Source organism: Lutjanus erythropterus, chromosome 9 (genome assembly GCF_056507025.1).
Source record: "Lutjanus erythropterus isolate fLutEry1 chromosome 9, fLutEry1.hap2, whole genome shotgun sequence".
In the NCBI taxonomy this organism is placed as follows: domain Eukaryota; kingdom Metazoa; phylum Chordata; class Actinopteri; order Lutjaniformes; family Lutjanidae; genus Lutjanus; species Lutjanus erythropterus.
The window spans coordinates 27,126,824-27,148,442 of NC_139325.1; the positions used below are offsets into that span (position 1 = coordinate 27,126,824).

The window sequence follows — 21,619 nt, forward strand, 5'->3', positions numbered from 1 at the left end:
ATAATTTTAGAGCAAATATCTTGTGTAATTAAAATTACAGTATTCAATATTCTGTGATTACCTAAACTTATGACTCATGCAACTAACTCTGCCTTCTACCAGATTCACTAATGAAGCAGCCAGCTACTTGCAGCCTTTGTCGTTTAAAAACATCTTAAAGAGACATGAGAAGAGGCAGTGCTATAACAAATGAAATTTATTTATACATATGCAGTCCAAATATACATATATTAGAATAAATGTTAAAAAGCCCTAACCTACACCACCCAGTTTAAGACCTGTGAAGTCAACAGAAGTCAGTGTTGATGTGGAAACACATCAGCAGGATAAACACCATCTGTGTGCATAACCTTTGGATTTAATTAAGCCCCTCCTTACACTACCATCATTTCTCCTTTTCCTCATCTATTAAACTATTAGATACTACAAACCCAATCCTGGCTCCCGAATGCAGCCCCTGCCCCCCTCCACAGGAAATAAAGACAAGTGAGAGCGAGGGCAGACCTCAGGGAGATCCCAGAAGGCAGAGTCCTGTTCCAGTTACATACAGTGTAGAGAGAGACAGAGAGGAGTAGGTGAGCAGGCAGTGGAGGATTTCACTTACAGTAAAACAAGCCATCTCGGGTACATCAGAGACCACAGGAGCAGGGCAGGGCTGAGTGCCCTCACTACCTCATCCCCTGAAACATTATCCATCCATCTATCCCAGCTAGCAGGCAGCAGCAGCACAGGGTTGTCCATGCATTTAAACCTATTCCCTAACCTCTCCCACTGCACCCGAAAGGGTCAGGGCAGGGGGTGAAACAGTCAGAAGAAGAGCCAATACTTCTATCCCGCAGACGTGTGAGGCAGTTAACCCGTTCACTAGTGATGCAATGATCCCATCTCATGTAGAGTTAACGCTGTGCAAAGCTTGCGAGAGCATGACTCATCCGTGGAGTACCGAGTGTGCACAGAGCAGGAAAGCCTTCCAAACAAAGATCAAAAGCAATCAAAAAGAAATTACATGTCACTGTTAGGGAGGGATGTTATTGCTATGAGTGGCCTGGTGGAACACAACTTGAACCAACTTCGACCGAATTCCAGCATGTGGATTTAGGAAAAATGACCTTGCTCCTCCATTAGTGAGCGTCTTCACAGAGAGATTGTGGGGGGAAAAAAGCAAAAGCGTCAAGAGAAAAGAAAGCAAGCTCCCTTTGCTGTGCGGAAAATCTAAACCAACTAGTGTTAAACTGCAAACCCTTTGGCCAAACGAGACCTCAATCTAGTGTTCAATAAATATCGTGAGGGACATTGTTTTCTCAATATTATACATGAAAATGGGAATGACAGTGGTGACAGAGGGGTTGCAGTTCAGTCTTTTGGATGTGGATTTTTATTGCCCAATATCCTGCTAGTGGGAAACTGAGGGAAAGCATTTACTAGCTTGTAAAATAGAGCTTTCAAAGGGAGACAGTTTGCAAAGACAGAAATCATGATGAGATACAAAAGGGGCCTTATAATATGTTAAATTTTTCATTAGCTTGTGAATCTGTTCTGATCATGTACCTCTTTCAAAGTTTAATGCACTAGGTACAGTGCATTTCACCTGTTTTCTTTCCTTTGATACTAATCCTCCTTCACCACACCCCCCCGTCTGTTAATCTAAATGTCTTTACTATCCCTCCTGCACTTGTCCCCCTCTTCATACGGTGTTCTTAACCAGACAGCAGACACATCAACCCCAGTACAAGTGTCCTTGTGTGAAATGGTAATTTCTACCTGTCTCCTCATTTTCCCTGTCTGTTTGTCTATCTGGCTGTTTCTCCAATTGCCTGGAGGTGAAGGAGGAGGTCGGTGGGTAAGGTCTCAGTTGTTCTGGCAGCAGACGCCCTTACTGGCTGAGTTTTGGGTGGGCTCGACTGTGATGGGCACTACGTTGGAGGCTGGTGAGAAGTCTGAGTCGCTTCGCCCTGACATCTGCCTCTGTGACACGATGTTGTAGATGGCTGTGATGGAGAGAAGGGTGAGAGGGAATGAGTTATGTGTAGATGCCTATAAATCCAGCCAACAGTGGGACATATTGTGATAAGGACAAACAGCATGGCAAAACTGAACAACAACTGTTCTATCCAGACTCCTGGCAGCAGTGAAGGATTCTTTCCATCCTAAACTGGCATCGTTATGTCATGTGGCTGTACCAAGTCTCATTTTAGGCATTCCCCAATGCTACACTATGCAATACATTTTACATTTGAACTGCGATACCTACGAAATATTACACTGGGGCTGAAACTAATGATTATTTTCATTATTGATGAACCTGACGATTAGTTTCATGATTAATTGATAATCATGCAGTTTATAAAATGTCAGTAAATTCTGAAAAAAGCTCATCACAGTTTTCCAGAGCCCAAAGTCACATCTTCAAATGGCTTCTTTTGTCCAGCCACGTCCAAAACTCAAACTCATGCTCATGCTGGTAAGCAGAAAATATAGTGAATCTAAAAGACAAGACCTGTTCAGACACCAAGCTGAACTTCAGTGTGTTGCTGTCAGCAATTGCTTCTTCAATACTTTTCCGAATGCCGTTTGCCTAAACTAGAGCTGCAATTATTAAATTGTTTAGCTATCAACTATTATACTAATTGCTAAGTATCTTCATAACTGATTTGAGGTTAAAAAATCTTTGTTGCAAGCATCTTAGATGTGAGTATTTTCTGTTTTCTTTAGTAGTGTGACAGTAAACTGAATATCTTTGGGTTGTGAACAATACAAGACATTTGAGGTCATCACCCTGAGCTTTGGGGAAACACTGACCAATATTTTTCACTATTTTCTCACATTTTATAGATCAGAGGTTTTCAAAGTGGGAGGCGGGCCTAAACAGGGGAGATGTGATTGCTGTTTCAGGGGAGGCTCAGTGAACGGAAGTGAAAAAATACATTAGTGATCAAAAGAAGATCACAGAATAGCCTAAATGTGTGTGATTTGGTTAAAGAGATACTCCAGAGATATGGTATTGGGGAACTTTACTGTTTTTCCCACTTTCCCAGAGTCAGAAACTAAAAAAGGCCTTTGAACAGTCCTTTTTATGTATTTGCTGTAGTCTGAGGTTTGGTAAACCAACAATATTTGGCTGTCTTGGCTCAATTCCTGAGTGTCTATGGGATCAAATAACACAACCCTGATCTAAAAGACATCAGGAATCGAACAAAGCCAAGCAAGTAAACTAAATGAGGCACCTTTTTCCAAACATCATGTGAGTGGAGGTTCACAGTCTCTTTGAAAACCCATGTTATAGATCAAACAACTAAACGATTAAATCAAGGACATATTAATCAGCAATGACAATAGAGCTGCAACTAACAATTATTTTCACTGTCAATTAATGTCTTGAGTATTTTCTCAATTAATCCAATTGTTTGGTCTATAAAATGTCAGAAAAATTTGAAAAATATCGGTGTCCCACAAAGACCAAAAATGTTTTGTTATCCACAACCTAAAGATATTTAGTAGTTTACTCTTATAGAGGAGTAAAGAAACCAGAAAATATCCAAATTTAAGAAGTTCGAGCTAGAGAATTTTGACTTTTTTTCTTTAAAAATGTACTCACATCAATTAATTGATTATCAAGTAGCCTGCAATTAATTTAATAGTTGAAAACTTAATCAATTCATCATTGCAGCTCTAGGTGTAAATAATCCGTTGCAGGCCTAGCCTAAACTTTGATGTCACTGGGCTGGTCAGTTGATAATGTTGAGAGAGGAGAGAAGGACTGGTGCTAACACCCGTCTGACTTACTGTTGCATACTGCCTCTTTAACTCTAAACTACAGCCAGATGTGGAACAAAACTGCCCCGAAATAAAAACTGCCTATGAAGCCAGGAGGTTTAAAGCAAAACAAGACTCCTGGCTGACTGTGACGTGACATGTCAGGTGGTGAAACTGTGACTCATTACAACAGACATTACACAGCACCAGCTGTTGTGCCTATAGAGACAATAATCCATCAGGATGACCCTCTCTGACCGATGATGCTGCTGATATCCACACGTGACATCTTCTCTGCTCCATTGGGTCTAAAGCTCAGTTCTTACCAACCTGCTAATGCACTGCAAACTTCCCCTCTTCTCCTCCCTTAATGAGCCAATTAGCAACGTTAGCTCAATGGGGCTTGTTGGTTTGAAGTTTTTTATGGTTTACAAATTACTGATAATGCTGTGGTTTGGGCAGAATGGTTCAAACAGCTCAAGCTGAGGCATCTGGGAATTGAACATGGAGCAGAAGCAGAATACAAACAGCAAGTGGCACATACTTGCAGACTGATAGCCCCTGGAGCAATTGAAGTGGAAGCGCCACTCACTGTTGGATTGTCCCTTTAGGCACTCCAGGGGTTGACTCAGTCACAACAACCGCTTTTGACTCCACGTTACCAAATCTCCAACACATGAACTTGTTAGCGTGGCTATATGCCTACTGGGGAAACACCTCATAGATATTTACAAGAGAAATCATATCTCTGAGCTGCTACAAGAATTTTTTTTTTTTGAACAGATGTATCTGCTACATGGGTCAAAGTGGATTTGTGACCATAAACAAAGACAAATTCTTTCTGGTTCACTGGCAATTGACCATCTTCATACCAGCCCTCATCAGGACTGATAAGCTGAGTGGTCTTTCAGTGTACCAATTACCCATATTTTTCACCTTAAAAAAGATTCAGGTGGTATTCTTGCCACAGACTACACACCAGTGATGGCCATGGAGAGAGTGATAAGATGGATTTTGCTGCCATCTAGTGGCAGACAAGGGGTGTTGTTATGTAAACCATCACAAATCAGGATAGAAATGTAACACTTAAAGACAAATCAACATTTAATTTATCAGGCCTATTCAACTGACAGCCCATGGGCCAAATCAGGCCCCTGAAGAACCTCAACATCAGGCCCTTTAATCATTTATAAATGTGGGAAAAACGTATATCGTTGTTATTTTAATTAAATAATCTGATAACATTCAAACTTTATGGATGCTTAAAATGTTTATTAAAGAATCACAATTTTATTAGTTTGCTATAAATAGCCCTTTGATTGCTTATGTCTGCTGTTAATCACAGACACATTTATTATTTTAAATAGTTTTAACTCAGGCTGTTAAAGCCGGGGCAATTTAGGGAGAGTCGAACCGAAGGACAAATATGTTAAATGTACCATTTGTGTTACATACATACTAAAACAACAAACTACTTCTAATCTGTGATTACAAAGGTGCTCTGATTTTCCCTGTACTTTTGTACATAATATTTTCTTCCAATTAAAAAAAACAATAAAGTGGAGAGAAAAAAATAAATAAAAAAGGTGCATTGTATTACACATTGAAGTTCCTGCTCAACTTTACAAATCAGTCATGGTGAATGTGAACATCCAGCCCCTTGGCACTTTACTTTTGTCAAATCTGGCCCTTCTAAAAAACAATACATAAATAAATGAATAGGCCTGGCTTAGGAGCTTTAGACATCAGTGCCCTTGACAATCAAATGCGCTTTCATTCTATGATTTGATATGAGCACTAAAAAATGTAAAGAAATTAACAAAAATGGGGCCTCTCACCTGTGAGAATCGTCTGGAAAGCCAGCTCCACATTAGATGAGTCTAACGCTGACGTCTCCAGGAAAGACAAGCCATTCTTCTCTGTAAAAAACACATGCACATAATGCCACAGTATGTTACTGGCCTGTAATAATTTTACCTTTCAGAACCACACTGAGCTGAGGTGTACTGTATGGTTGTACTGTACTGGCATTAACACTGCACTGATTCAGGAATTGATTTCCTCTGCATAATGCACTCGCTCCAGGGTTCTCCCCACAAATGTAGTCATTTCAACCGCTCCTTGTTTGATTGCTCACTATGAACTGCTTTGTAATTATAGAAAATTTAATGGGTTGTGTGACAGCTGACTGGTCTGTTCTGTAATGTAGAATTTCAGTCTGACGAAATACAATGATGTTAACTCACAAAGTAAAGAATATAATGACTTAAATGCTAATACTAAAAAAAATTGTAACGAAAGAATAAGGTCTGCTGGGATATACACATTCCATTAGAAATGATTTACAGGGATAGTTTGGATCATTTCTAGTGGGGTTGTATGAGGAATTTATTGATAATTAGTGTGTTAGCTACAGTAGATGGCGGTCTGCACACTCCCAATTTAGTGAAGCATAGAGGAGTACCAGCATGCCAGCTAACAATGTACTATTGTTGACAGTGTCAGCTACAAAATACATTTTAGCCACTTAAAAAAGGTTCACCCAAAAGAAAAACCCAATCAGTTTAAGTGCACACTATATTAAGAATTTTCACTGCTTTACCTTGCCATCATACAACTTTTTCTGACAGAAAACTGTCTTTAATATTGCGCTCTCCAAGCCAACCAAACTCCATCGGCAAAACCAGTAATTTTACCTCACAAAACATGAGAGTGATGGTCTACTGCTACCTCAATCTGTTAGTTTGTTTGTGTTATTGTGTGACTGTAATGTTTTAAAAGGATAGATTGGATTCAGTGAAGCCAGACAATAACACAAACAAACTTGCAGATCGAGGCAGAAGTAGAGCAGCAACTCCAGTGTTCTGTGAGGTAAAATTAGGACTTTGCCTATGGATCCTGGCTGGTTTGGAGAGAGAAATTTGGCTTATATAATGGTGGTTTCCCTTTGGAAAAGCAAAGCAAAGCGGTGAAAATATTCTAAACTCCTACACTCAAACTAATATTGATTTTTTTAAGGCATACCTTTTTAAGTGGCTAAACACCTTTTGTTGCTGACCCTGTCCACAGAAGAACATTGCTGCACTTCTGTGCTGGTAGCCCCCTCTGCTTCTCCTGTTTGCAAGTTGACTGCCATCTACTGTGGGTATTACACTGACTGAAAATAAGTACCTCATACAACACCATCTCAAATATTTTGAACATTCCCTTTAAGGGTGTTTTCACACTTGCGCTTTTTAATGACACTGGTTCGTTTTACCCCTTTATGTTTTACCCCTCAGTTCGGTCCCAAACAATCTCTGGAGTGGTTTGTTTCTGGTGGGAATGTGACATGACCTTGATCTGACACAACTACCAGCTGTACTCCGCAAGTCTGAGCTATCCAGTTTAACATGTTGATGGCTAGCATATTGTTGTACATGCTTTATATTAGTTCTCTTGTTCTGCTCAGTCAACTGAAGGCAGCACGTCTTCTTTGCAAAGTGAGAAGCATTGTAGTGGTCAAGACATTGCACTCTGCATTCTGTTGGTATAGTTTCGTCTGGTAGTATATTGCCAAGATATTTACCATGGTTATGAGTAAATGCCAACTCTGCCTTTGCTCCAAGTTAAATTGCATAGCAATGTTTCTCTCACAGAAACAGGCACTAGTCCAGAACACAACACCTTCTTCCTGTATTTACTTTCTTGCTCCCGGCCCAGACACATCTGACTAATAAGTGGAGTGAACGCTCTTCCGTGGTTTGTAGTGATGGATTTTGACTTACTTGTATTTTTGTCTGTGTGAAAACAAACTGAACCAAGTGGAAAACAGCAAACAAACTACAGGTGTGAAAACGCTGTAAAAGGTTAAACTACTGTATTATACTAATAGACTACTGTATTACATTTACTTAGTATTTTTTCAAATAAAAAATTATCTGTTAAATCTATAAAATGGTCCTTTTTCCACAGTTAAGATTTCAAGTTGTCATAATAGGAAACGCTCAGGTGTTACTATTAATGCTGATTTTGTTCCACTCATGGGTCCCAGTAAGTCCAGACAGTGAGCCAGCTTGCACAGTACCAGCATTCTGAAAGTGAAACAGCTGAATGGAATCAAGCCAACATTCGTTTTAACATTTAGACCTGTGCTTTCCCTGTGTGACACATGATTTTCCAAGGAAACGGCCAGTGTGAACAAATTCCTATCAAAAAGACAAAAACTATGTTTTTTGCTTTGTTTGTTTTTAAGACAATATTCAAGCAAACCTGCAGGCCATTTCATGCTTTTCCAGCTTCTTAAACATGTGAAATTGCTGCTGTTACAGATCTTAACATTACAGTAAATTGAATAGGTTTTGGTTTTATACTGCTGGCAAAACAAGACATTTGATAACTTCACCTGGGGCTGTACGGAAATTGTAATCAGCATTATTCAGTGTTTTATGATGTTTTATCAACCAAGAGATTCATTGAGAAAATGAATATAATTGCTAATTGCAGTCCCAAATGATAAGATACATTATGAAAACTGAAACAGATCAAATAAATCAATCTGTCAACTGATTTGTTTAATTGACTACTTGTTTCGGCACTAATCATTGCGAATATCACTTACTGAATATTTTTTCCAGATGTTTCATTGTAATCTCCTCATTCCAATTCAGGGTATGAAAGAGATCATGAACGAAAGTAAAATTAGTATAAAATAATTACTATCATAGGTGAGGGGATAATTGTCACACAATAGTGCAATTGGCAAGTGAGACATCAGATTGATTCACTGTTGGTGTTGTGTTCTTTACCTTCATTTGTGATATTATAATACACTTTGCATGGATGTGTCCACCACGTGGTCTTTATGTAAATTAAGTATCATAAATGAGGTCAATGGTATATCAAACAAATCAGTACCAACAGAAAGCAGTGACCGGTAAAAACATTATTTATGTAGCAACAAAAATTTATTTAGTTTTGTCTAATATGGATCAACACAACTCATGCATTTGACTTTCTTTCAGGCTGTCCTATCAAGAGTCATTTACCAGTCAAAGCAGGTGCGATACTGTGTCAGACAGAAACCAGTAAACACAAAGTCAAGAGTGAACACATGGTGCAACCATTTTAAAATAATAAGAGTGGTCAGAGGGTTGACAATTTTACTTAAATTATACTTAAACTGAACTGCTGAACTGCAAGGCTGGGTGTGAAAAATAAACCTGCTCTGAAACAAAGCCCTGAAATTCTCAGGAGGCCGAGATAAATCTAAGTTTAATTAACTTAAATCAAGTCCTTTTGACCTTGTGCTTGTGCTTTCTTAAATATAATCAAACACATTTGAGTCAAGGACATTATATGCCATTTGGTGGACACATTAATGTAAAATGCCTTACAGTATCACAGTGCAAACATTTCTAACATGGGTGTTCCCAGTGGGAATGGCTGTTTTAAATAAACAGTGCAAACCAAACTGAAAGAAAACTTATGACAGAAGTATGAGCATTAATTAAATTCACTGTCAGCAAGATATGATATGTTACTGAGTACTCAAGGACATAATTGACGCAGCTAGGGGGCCTGTCCATCTATGCTCATTATCACAGCTTCAAAGGGATATTTCATATTATTTGAAGTAAGGTTGTATGAAGTACTTATCAATAGTCAGTGTGTTAGCTACGGTAGTCAGCATGCAACCAGTTTGGAGAAGCACAGAGGCACACCAGCAGAGAAGGTAAGCAATGTACTGCTGTGGGTCAGCAGCAAAAGGTGTTTCTGCTGATCTATCAATGCCTCAATCAGTTAGTTAGTTTGTGCTTTTGTGTGACTTTGGTGAATCCGTGCTATCCTTTAAAAACACAGAAGTCACATGATAACACAAGCAAACTAACTTTTTCAAAAGATCAAGGCAGAGGTAGACCAGAAACTCCTGTCTTCTGCAAAGTAAAATTAATAATTTCACCCATGGAGTTTCCCTGGTTTGGAGAGAGCAATATTTCCCATCAGAAAAGCCTCTGGACAGCAAGTTGAAGCAATGTAATATGTTGAATGTGGCTATACACTTAGTATTTCAGCCATTTTTAAGTAGCTAAAATACCTTTTGCTGCTGACCCTGTCCACAACAGTGCATTGTTAAGCCTCCTACACCAGTACTCCTGCTGCTCCGTCAAACCGGGCACGTAATACACTGTCTACAGAGTACCATCCCTTTAACCTGACAATAATCTAATGAAGCAGAACCTTAGAACCTCACAGGCTTACACACACTAGATATTCTGCGCTCACACAACACACACACAAAACCAGCACAGTGACAATACCTGCAAAGGCCTTGGCCTCATCTGTAGGAACTGCCCTGAGGTGGCGTAGATCACTTTTGTTCCCCACTAGCATGATGACTATATTGCTGTCAGCATGGTCTTGGAGCTCCTTCAGCCAGCGATCGGCATTTTCGTACGTCAGGTGTTTGGCAATGTCATACACCAAGAGAGCTCCGACTGCTCCGCGGTAGTACCTGGACATCATGAGTAGAGGTACATAACATAAATGGGAGAAGAAAACTTTCTTCTTGTCACAACTTGTTAATTTCAGGATTCTTTGTGGGTGTGTCACATCATGGGCTCAGCCAGCTTTGAAGCACAAGGATGTCTGATCAACAACAACAACTGTAGAAACTGAGACACACAAGAAATAAAAACAGTAAAGCCAAAATATTCCTGCAGACAAAGCTCATAACATAAATGAACATATAAGATTACATTAAAAATAAGAAATATGGAGCGAATATGATGAAGCAACACGTGAAATGCACAGCTCGCTCCTTTCTCATTTTTAATATAATCTTATAATAAAATACTGCCAATCCTAGTATCCTGGTGGGCGCTGGAACCTTGATTATTTGGTTTACTGAGGTTTACCCTGCGCCAACTGGCACCCAGGAGAGAAGCACACTGCTGTGCATGGGGCATCTTCAGTTTATATTGACTGACATGAGTTATTTTAATTAAAGATGTCTTCCTCAGCGCCTGTGGAGGCTTGACACAGTATATGGCAATGCCTGAGCTGAGTGCCACATCGAGGTAGATAACTCAAAAAGAGTGACAAATAATGAGACGGGAAAACACTTTTGCCCCAAGGCAAAAAGGTGCCTTTTGCGGTCTTAATCACTTCCAAATATCTCTTTCTAGCTATTTTAGGAATAATGAAGCAGTAACTATAATAAATATAAAATTCTTAAAAAAAAAAAAGAAAAAGAAAAGAAAAGATAAAATTCTAAATTTAATTTGTAGATGAAACTTCATGTGACTGTGGATAACAGTTTTGATTAAAAAATGGCACAATCCACATCCATGAAGAAGCAAAACAGACACTTTGACGGGTTAATTTTGACAAGAATTTAAATACAGTTTTAGTCACTTACTGAAAATTGTGGAAAGTTTTTATTTTGTTTGTTTTTAAAGTTATGTTTTGGGATTTTTTTTTTTTATTACATAGGACAGCTGAAGAGCAGACAGGAAACGGGGTGAAGAGAGGGGGGGTGACACACAGCAAAAGGCTGCAGGTGGGAGTCAAACCAGCAGCCGCTGCAGAGGACTAACAGACATGGAGCGATGCTCTGCCAACTGAGCTACAGGGCCGCCCCAAAATTGTGAAAGTTTAAGTCACATTTTAGTCTTTTGCTTTGTTTTAATCACGGTTTAGTGGAACTCATAATTTTGGTCAATGTTAAAGTCAGAATTTTGTCAGACAGTTGCATAATATTGTGAAGGATTTTGCTGAAGGATATTTCTCCTGGTGGTAAAAATTCCTATGAGAAGTAAGCATACTCTGAACTGTGTTTCATCATTTCGGCTGAGAATGTGTGACACACTTTCTCATATCATATAAAAATGAATGTACAAGTTTATCAGTGCGTCTTTATTGATCTTTGAACACCGATAATGTTTATTATCTGACAAAACAGACTTTTAATATATTACCATAGTGTTCTGCTTAACGCCGCATGATGTTTCACTCACTTGCACGCTGTTTTAAACCATTTTAATAACTCAGCAGATATAAACATTTTGGTGTTAGGGCAAACAAGCTATCTGTGAAGCATTGTGTGTCTTCACTTTACACTACTGCTAAACTTAATACTAAATTCTTGTTAAATGCTGAATAAGTTAGTGTCTGTTTATGAGTTTTTAGAAATCATAAATTATCTTTTAGAAGGTGAAAATATGGATCAATAAACAATGTTTATATTTTGCAACAGAACAGTGTCTTAGATTCTTTTTGTGTTTGTCCACCAAGCTTGTTTGTACGTTTTTTCACAACAGAGACAAACATATTTCTTCTTATTGTTTCATCTAACACTTCCCAAAGAGCACCTCTGTTGTTCATGTTGAAAATAGTGTGAACCCACACAACAGTTCTATCTTCATAGATTTTTTTTTACAAATCCATCCCAGTTTCTCAATGTCCAAAGTGCTGTCTTTTCATTTTGTCAGTCCATAAGCAAACATATTCCGTTTAATAGGACAATATGCAAAGAAATCTCCATATTTTCAAGACATAAAACAGCTTTATCAGTATGGACTTGTGTGTGACTGAATGTATGCTGGACATAATGTTCTTTAAGTGAACATGTTCTTGTGTGAAGTGTCTCTGCCTGTGTGTGAAAGCCATTCAGTGCACATCAGTGACATAGTGCTTTCACAAAGGCTTCGAAGATGCACTGTACTCACGCAGAAGTGATGGCCCTGTATCGCTCCTGTCCCGCTGTGTCCCAGATCTGAGCCTTGACGGTCTTGCCTTCTACCTGGATGCTGCGTGTGGCAAACTCCACCCCAATGGTGCTCTTGCTCTCCAGGTTGAACTCATTCCGGGTGAAGCGGGAAAGCAGGTTACTCTTCCCCACACCTGAATCTCCGATCAGCACCACTAAAAGAAAAAAAATGGATTTCAGACAAAGAAAGAAGAACAATCATCATCAGCAGTCACACAGTGTACTGTAAACTCTACCTGCAAACAAAATGTTTTTTTCACTTTTGTTTAATTTAATTCTTGTGTCTGATGGGTACAACAAAATCTAATTTTCAGGAATGAAAAATACAAAGAGAATAGACTACACATAATTGTGTTTAGAGCAGCACAGCATACTTTATATCTGCAGCCGTAAAGCAAATTCATGATAGACCTTTGGTGTAACAGTTCATTAAACCAAAGAGAAGTTAAACTGCACAAGATGGGTTGACTTTTTTAATTAAATTTGATTCTCATATCTGTTAGATAGCCTGCCTCGCCAATGACGCACATGCGTGGCTCCCAGCCGAGATGGAGCAGAAACTCATGGGACTCCCACCGAGTATACAAAATATTAGAACCACCTGCTCTATTCAGGAAATACATGTAGACTGAGTAAATTAATCCAGGTTAAACCAACGATTCCCTGCAGATTTCACCCATCAAATGTAATTCATTCATGTCAGTATTTGACAGAAGGGAAGTATCCTCCAGAGAATTGATGCATAGATTATACCACACTTATATTAAAGTCAATTTGTCTGTTGTCCTGCTGCCCTGCAAAATAAATGTTTAATCTGGGATTTATTGGCAGAATATAGCAGAAATGGAATATAATGTTAATGGGAATGTTTTCATTTGTGTGCAATCACCTGAAAATAAGAATCTGTTTTTGTTACCTTAGAATGAGGGTCAATGAGGGAATGAGGGAATGAATGGTCCTTTTCCACAGACACCATGTTTCTACAGTAGCCCAGAATGAACAAATCAAACACTGGCTTTTTTTTGGCGCAGCAGCAAAGTGGGTTTCTTTTGAATAAAAGAAAACATCTTAAGTGACATGATGCCGTTTTCATGATGCTGTTGAGAGGTTTTCAATAGAAATCTTAGTGAAATGATTTCAACTTGTGTATCATTACTTTTTGAACATTTTCAGCTAAATTTAACAATACCGTGATAATTTAGGTTACTATAATCGTGACGTAAAATTTTCATGCCCATAACAAATGTGTTCATATATTTTGCACTACTGGTGCTTTTTACTCAGTTATTTATAATCATTAAAAGTACTGGTAAAAGTTTACTCTATCAGTGCTATAATATAACTTTGGACATAAAGTTTATTTCTATACTGCAAAATAGTGTTAACCAATTTTCAGGGATCACTGCAAAAAATGTGTTTATGTATATATTCTACTTTCTGTATATTGTAGGCTATTCTATATAAAAAATATCAGCTGATATAACAATATTGGTTAGGCCCTAACGAAAACAATGATTCTAATTTTAAGAATATATTCTATTTCTGCCATACTCTGCCTATAAATCTTTATCTTTAAAACTTTTAACAGGCATTAATAGGATGAGTGTTTGTCAGAGAGCTACTTCCACAAATATCAGGTGAGTCAGTCTGTCAAAGGGAACCTACCACACAAGCACACCACCCTGCTATTAGGAAATAGGAACTTGTTATGGAATGTTGAAATTGCATTAACGGATCTACCACTGTGTGTCTACACTTGCATTTAAGCAATACAGCACATACTAAAGAGAAACTGTGCAAGCACACAAGTAGAAACCTGAATAGATAGATGTCTTATTCATCCCCTGGGGGAAATTCAGGTATCCTGTAGCTCACAGGTATAAACAACAATGGGTTAAAACGGGGTCAAGAACAGACAAAAGATTACTAAAAGCAAGGAGTCACATAAATTAATAAATAGGTTAATAAAAAGGTGTCAATAAAAAGTATGGATTAACGGGAACGACACATCCCAAAAGTATGGCTCTCCTACATGCCAAAAAGGTAACAGTGACACTCTCCATTTTGTCTGACACAAAAGATTTTGGGCGGAGGACAAAAATCATTATGCAACCATCTCCAGGTCCTCTGCCATCAGACAGGTATTATCGTTGCAGCATTACACACCCATTCACTAACCTTTTGTCGGGTTTGCATTCTTCAGCTAAAGAGATACGACACCTCTCTATTATATTATACAACCTTGCACCCAGTGATGTAGCCTAGCCTAAGACTGTATGACTGTAGGAATGAAGAATTAAACTCAATAATGCTGACAATCTGACACCAGTTCAGCTAGATTAACTGATCTCCCCTGAATGCCTATAAATGGAATAAAAGATCACCAGCGCATGTCAAATTTCATCATTTGCATTTATGTGAAATTAAAGCAGTGCATAATGAAAGCTAAGGCTAAGATCAATCTAAAAAGGTAGGTAGCTTTGAGGAATGATATGTGCTTTTTTTTTTTTTTTAGCCAAATAGGGATATACTGGCAGAAGGACCAGATGTGAAGCAGTTGGCATTAGACTGTAAAGTTGCAAAAAAAAAAAAAAAAAAAAAAGTTTTGAGCCTCATACACATCTTTAAAATGTAGTACAAATACTTTGTTATTGTACTTATGTGGAGTTCTCAGGTTTCTGTACTTTACTAGTTTTTCTGACAACTTTCTACTTTTATTTCCTACATTTTGACACAGATATAAAACAAGATTAACAAACTTTTCGCCAAATACAGAGATTTCCTGCTTTTCTCTATTGACTATTATATTAAACTTAATATCTTTGGGTTTAAGACCAACAAAACCAGATATTAAAAGTCATCATCTTGGACTCTGAAAAGCTGGGGTGGACATTTTTCACTATTTTCTGACATTTTATGGATGCTGGAGCCATAGATTAAACATGACAAATAACAAATATTTGTTGTTACTTGACAATTTATTTTCATTAAAAACACAATGGCAATGTTGAAACCTGCCTACATTTTAGCAGAAATATCTGTACTTTCTGCTCCTTGTATTTTAAAAGCAGGCGTGTTGTTTCAGTTTTAATGCATTTGAGAAAAATTATTGTTTTTTTATTTTTTTTTATTTTGCATCACTGTGCACCACCTATCCATCATCAAGACTGATTTTAACTTAAATGGATGGGACAATAACACATATTACATAAAAAGACAGAACAGACAAGAGAGGGAGACACAACCGCAGAGAAAAGGTGAGAGCTACGTTTTACTTTTATACTGAGTTAATTTCAGAACTTGTTTCACTTTAACTTCAGTAGACCAGTTGAATCAGAACTTCTACCTACAGAGTTCTTTTTTACACAAGTATCTGTACTTCTACTTGAGTAAAGATGTTTGCATTTGTTCCACCTCTGCTAAAATGTCAAAGAGCAGAACAAGGACAGAGGTATGACTTCAGCAGGATGACTTCCTGCGCCGATTTCTCCGTGAGCAGGGAAACATTAATGTGACTCACTACAAGCTCACCCAACTTGACTCATGCAGTCTAACAGCGAGGGACAAAAGGAGGCTGTAGGAACAAAAGAGAGCCATAGCAAGAACGTTGGCTCTTTCCTGGTTGAAACCAAAGACTGAATGGCAGCCGATACCTTATCAGTGTCCTTGCACTGCTGCACATGATTCAGATAACTTTGCTATTTGGTCACCAGATATCATGTCATTTAATGGTGAAGTGACTGACTGATGGGTGAGCAAATCTCATCTTTTCTATACTCAGGGACAGAGTGTGTCTGCAGCCACATACAGACACTTCATGCAGGTATTTCCAGTTTGACAACACATGCTTGTTTAGTGTTCTATATTTGAACAGACCATGAGCACTTCACTTCCCTTTGCTTTTGGCAAGGTATGGCTATGAAGTACCTAAACAATAACTTTCCCCTTAAATGCCTGTAACCTTTATACCCGATGACACTTGTGGATGTTTCTCCATATTATGAAGACTTAAACATATCTGGTCAGCAAGCTAGCTTGTTGATATCAGTAAATACGTTGTTTTACTTTGTTAGACCATACGCTGTCGTGTCACAGGTTCTGTGAGTCTGTGAGGTTCTGGGTTCAAACCTGCTCACCTGCTGGGGTCTTTCTCTGTGGAGTTTGCATGTTCTCCCACGTCTGAGTGGATTTCCCCCAGCTTCCTCCCACAGTCCAAAGGCAGGCAGGTTAATTTGAGACTCTAAGGGTGTGTGTAGGTGTGAATGTGAGCATGTATGTGTCAGCTTTGTGATGAAGTGGCAACCTGTTCAGGGTGATCTGACCTCTCCCCTAATGCCAGCTGGGATTGGATAGAACCTCTTACTAGGGATTAGAATGTTATTGATACCAATACCATTATCAATACGAATACTGCTATCTTGGTACCATTGATGCTCTTATTGATACTACTCGCTATCATTTGGTGCAAAAAAATAAGAATATGAAAAAGATAGGATATTTTACCATGATTGACAAGTTAAGTAATTTCCTCAGTTCTTACACTGCATTTTTATTGAACTTAGTAAAGTGAGACCTTTGGCATTTTAACATTTTGCCCTGTTACTGGTTTTTGTAATTTTACATAAAGGGGTTGAACCTATACATCAAATATCACAACAGAAATGACACAATACCATATTGGACTAGGACAATATATACCATAACACATCAAATTTATTATTTAATAAATAACATTTTTTCAAATTGTCATTTTTCTGTTTTTTTAATATTGTGATAAATAACGTCTCATTGACGATTTCTTGTGGTATCATCATACTAGGGTTGTCACAATACCAGAATTTTAAACTCCAATGCAATACTTCTTTCAATGCCACCTGCCCACAGTCCTGGTACAGAAAAAGTCACTGCACACTGTGCTTCTGCTATGCTGAACCAAATTTCAGGCAGAAAAATTTAGACAAGACTTTACATCTTTTCTTATTCATAGCTTTGGCACTTTTGATCCTACTGAATATTAGTATTGTATTGTTTTTAATTGTGTGGTATTAAAAAGTATTTAAGTATCAATACCTTTGACAACCTTACATAGTGTCATGCGTTTTTGGTATTATTACATCCCTCATAACTACCAATAGCAGTATAATTTGTCCAGGAGCTTACTGATACTGGTTCTCGATACCCATTCGTGCCTCCTACTGTCCAAATAACTGTTATAGATAATGGATGGATGGATGTTATATTGATAACTGTTTATTATTACAGTGAATGTGGTGTAACAATTGGAGCAAGTGATAGCCCTCATTGAAAAAATAAGAGATGCTTTTGCCTGTGTCCCAAGACCTGTATGTGCATTCAAACTACAAACATGGTTGATTTCCAGCCAACCATTTAGTCCTCAGACACATTTAATTATTTTTTTCCACAGGCCAAATGGCTAGTGGATATTCAAATTAAACCAACCACTTAAAAGATTCACATTGATTTTCTGGCTGATGAGTGGATTAAATCTATCAGCCACTTGCATATTTTACCAGCATTTGCCTAGTGGCTGGTGATAATTGCAGTCTCTGCCCTCATACTAAGGGCTAATCAAGCCTGGACGGAGGCTGATCTGATTTGTCGTCCTGTGACAGTTTATGACCGCCACCATCGCATCCTAAGGTGATTGCATCATCGGCCTGCAAGATGATGACTCCACCGCAGATACTACTTACTCAACGCCATACATACATAAATTAAGTCCTTATAAGCTGACTGTGAATGGCGTAATCATGTGTCTGTGCGGCTATGTTATAACACCATGTCGTAACTTATGTCTCAACAAACAACAGTCAAAGTTGCAGCGCACAGCAGGTGCCTTTGTCTCTTGCTAGGTCTGATAAATGTCGTCTTATTACACCTTGTTGTTAGGCATGCGGGTCACAACACCTCCGCATCAAATGACACTCACTCACTCACAGGTGTAACGTTAGGAATGATGTCGAAAATTAGCCACCAAGCTAAAAGATAAAAAGCGACTCACCTTTAAAAAGATAGTCATATTCGTCTTCTCTGTTAGTCATAGCTTCTCTTCTTCGGCGATTCTACGTATTTACTCGAAGTCGAACAAACTTCTGGTGTATTCAGCTACTTGGACACCGACTGACCAACGTTCACACGAAACACCGTCAACTGTCACTCAGACGCTGAATCGCCGTGAAAGTAGAAGACTGTGAAACTGTTGTCGTTATCAAGCACAAAAAAAAAATCCTCACAACAACTAGTAACTGAAAAAGTTTCCTCCTCGCGTTGTCTTCCTCCTCACCCTCTGTCACTTGCCATTACCAAGGCTGCGACGTAACGTCAGTTTCTTTGTCCCGCCCGATGCCCGCTCCTACTGGTCAATGGCTGACCGACACCTGTCACGAGCGCTTACGTGATTGGTCCGCCGTGCCGTCGTTCATGATTTGACTGCCGGTCGTTAACTATGCTGACGTCCGCGGCCCCAAGCCTCAACAGGTAATATCGAGCCTTCAGGTTTAGTTAAAAGCAGCGGAGCCCAGCTGGCAAACAGAGGAATCACAAATATCTCAGTGAAACACGTGTCAGTGCAGCCTTTAACTGTATAGATACAGTGAAATAACAACAACATGGAGCTCCTCAGGAAGACAAAGGAAGCTACATTAAGCCTGTTGTTAGGTTTGGGTCCATTATGAGAATTGCTCAACATAATTATGAACTGATGGTATGTTTAAATAATAGCCTATGGAAAGTCTTTTGGGAGTCCCAGCTGTAAAACATGAATATTACACTGTATTTTACTTGTGATGTTTACATACAGTATGTAATGTTTGGTAATGTTTAACAAATACTTTTGCTACTTCTGACTTTTTATTAATGTATTACCAGTGCTATCCTATTTTTTTTTAAGCTTTGCAATTTTGTCTTTGTAACTTGTTTCGTTTCTTGGGCCCTTGGTGCACTGTCATTGTACTTTTGCTTGGCAAAGGTCAGCACATTTTCAAGTTGTTTCATATCCAAACGATCTATCCTTTTTAATTTGATATATTTCATCAAGTATTAGTCTGATCTCTTTTTATGTTTTTTCTTGAAGTTTTGTCAATTTACAGTCCAAGTCATTTCTTTCCTTTTCTTTAAATTTCTTAAATTGCCCCTATCTCCCAATGACTGTTTCAGCCCCCTCCCAAACCACTGGATGTTAGATAAAGTGTCCTTCCAGTTGACAAAATGTGATAAAGAGCCCTCTAAAGTGTCAAATTATGTGGTCTCAGTGTGCCTTTAAATAGTTAAATAGCCACCTGTGTGTTTTTTCTTTGTGCCTTTGTGTTTTTATTTCTGAGTTGTATAATTTTAACAATTTAAATCTAAACCAGGAACTGGAAGTGTCTCACCTTAAATGCACAACAATTTTCGCCATTCTGGTGCCCCACTGCATACAGCTGGTGCTATTTTTTTCACCTCCAGACAGCCTGAGTACATCACTGGCTGTTTAGTTTCCAAACTGATGCACCTTTATGTTGCCAATGTTAGCTTGATATATGACACAAACTGATTATATTGTTAATATAGAATTTTTGCAAAAAAAAAAAAAAAAAAAAATCAATCGTTTGACACAAAATATTAATTTAAAAAATATCATAATGAATTTGCATTTAAACACAAATAATTCCATAATTTTATCACATCTTTTAAGAAAGTATCAACACACAAGTCCAGCTTCCTTATTTAGACAAAAATATTTTCAATGCAACATCAGTGCATTACTTTAAAACAAACAGTAAGAAGCTTTTATTGAAATCTAAGATACAGATCCTGAAATGTGATATATAAATTCATGAGATATCACACAAGACATATCTACACAAACATTCATATGCATTGAATTGATAGTAGTAGTGAATAATAAACCATAATAATTTACAATTATATTGAAAGTTTTTTGTTTTTTCCCACAGGTTATAACTTGGTCGAATTGGAAAGTCCCTGAAATAACTTCAGACTTTAATGAGTTGATTTTTTTTAACATTGTTGCGGTCACAGCGGAACTTTTAATATCATATCAGACATGGAGACATGGATAATACAGATCAGATTATATCTGGTGCCGTTACTGGTCCAGCTTCTGTTTTCTCTGTCTCTATGGCAATCCACTAATTTACCATAAAACTGACAGCTGGTTTGGTTTGACTGTTATTAAATTTACAGCAGGAAGGAAAAACATTTTTATCATATCTCCCCAGGCCTTCAAAGAGGCCTGTGCACTCATGACTCACTCACTGTATGCAGCATCACTCTGGCCAGTTTAGCCAACATTAATTGGGACAGTTAATTATCACAGAGGAAAAAGGAGATATTATGCTTGAAAAGGTTGCCCACCCGGGACCTATTCTGACGGACCGAGATGCTACTGTACATCTAAAATTCATCTCTCAGAACTTTTTCTACATCTGTGCATTCGTATCTTTTTTTAATGTTGAAGTCTCCAGAATTTCCAGACCTCATTATGAAGTTTCTGTAAGGTTATGAACCTCAGACACAGCAAAGCTTTGATGTGAAACAGTTTGAGAAAGATCAGACGCAAACCCTGGTTGAATATGGTTTAATACTTGAACTGATGTTTCCCACAGAGTTGATTTTAACCACAGAGATTATTTGTTTAGAAGTGTGTTGTTGTGAAGGAAAACTACCATTTCACTTGAACTGAATTATTGATGATGAGGTAAACCTTACTGAACTGCAGACGTGGGACCAAGTCATTGTTTTGCTATTTGCTAAGTGAGTCTTAAATCTTTGCAATCAAGTCCCAAGCCATATCCATATCCATATCCATATCCATATCCATATCCATATCCATATCCAGATCCATACTGCCTCCATACTTTTAGTTTGAATCTTCACTGTAGATCCTTAGCATGGGGGCAAGTTCATATGGACATGGACACTGTCTGAACTGGGTGTGTCTGAGAAGAATGGAGGCATTTTATGCTTGTTTTTTCTTCCAGTTGTTTTTTAGGTTTGAAAATTGGTCACTATTGACTTCAACTGTTGACTGTTTTCTTGTGAAACTTCAGAAGTGTTTTGTGCACTAACTAAACCTGAGTAAACCTGACCCTCAAT

The 21,619-nt window shown here is 38.2% G+C and overlaps 1 protein-coding gene across 1 annotated transcript; it reads right to left on the bottom strand.

Moving 5' to 3' along the window:
• Positions 1-181: 181 nt before the first annotated feature.
• rab11al (RAB11a, member RAS oncogene family, like) lies at positions 182-18,838 on the bottom strand. Its single transcript, XM_084726946.1, has 5 exons — positions 18,525-18,838; positions 12,462-12,657; positions 10,053-10,246; positions 5,592-5,672; positions 182-1,988 (listed from the first exon to the last, which is right to left on the bottom strand). The coding sequence occupies exons 1-5, from the start codon at positions 18,562-18,564 to the stop codon at positions 1,849-1,851; spliced, it is 651 nt and encodes a 216-aa protein (XP_084583072.1). The 5' UTR covers positions 18,565-18,838; the 3' UTR covers positions 182-1,848.
• Between the last annotated feature and the right edge of the window lie 2,781 nt (positions 18,839-21,619).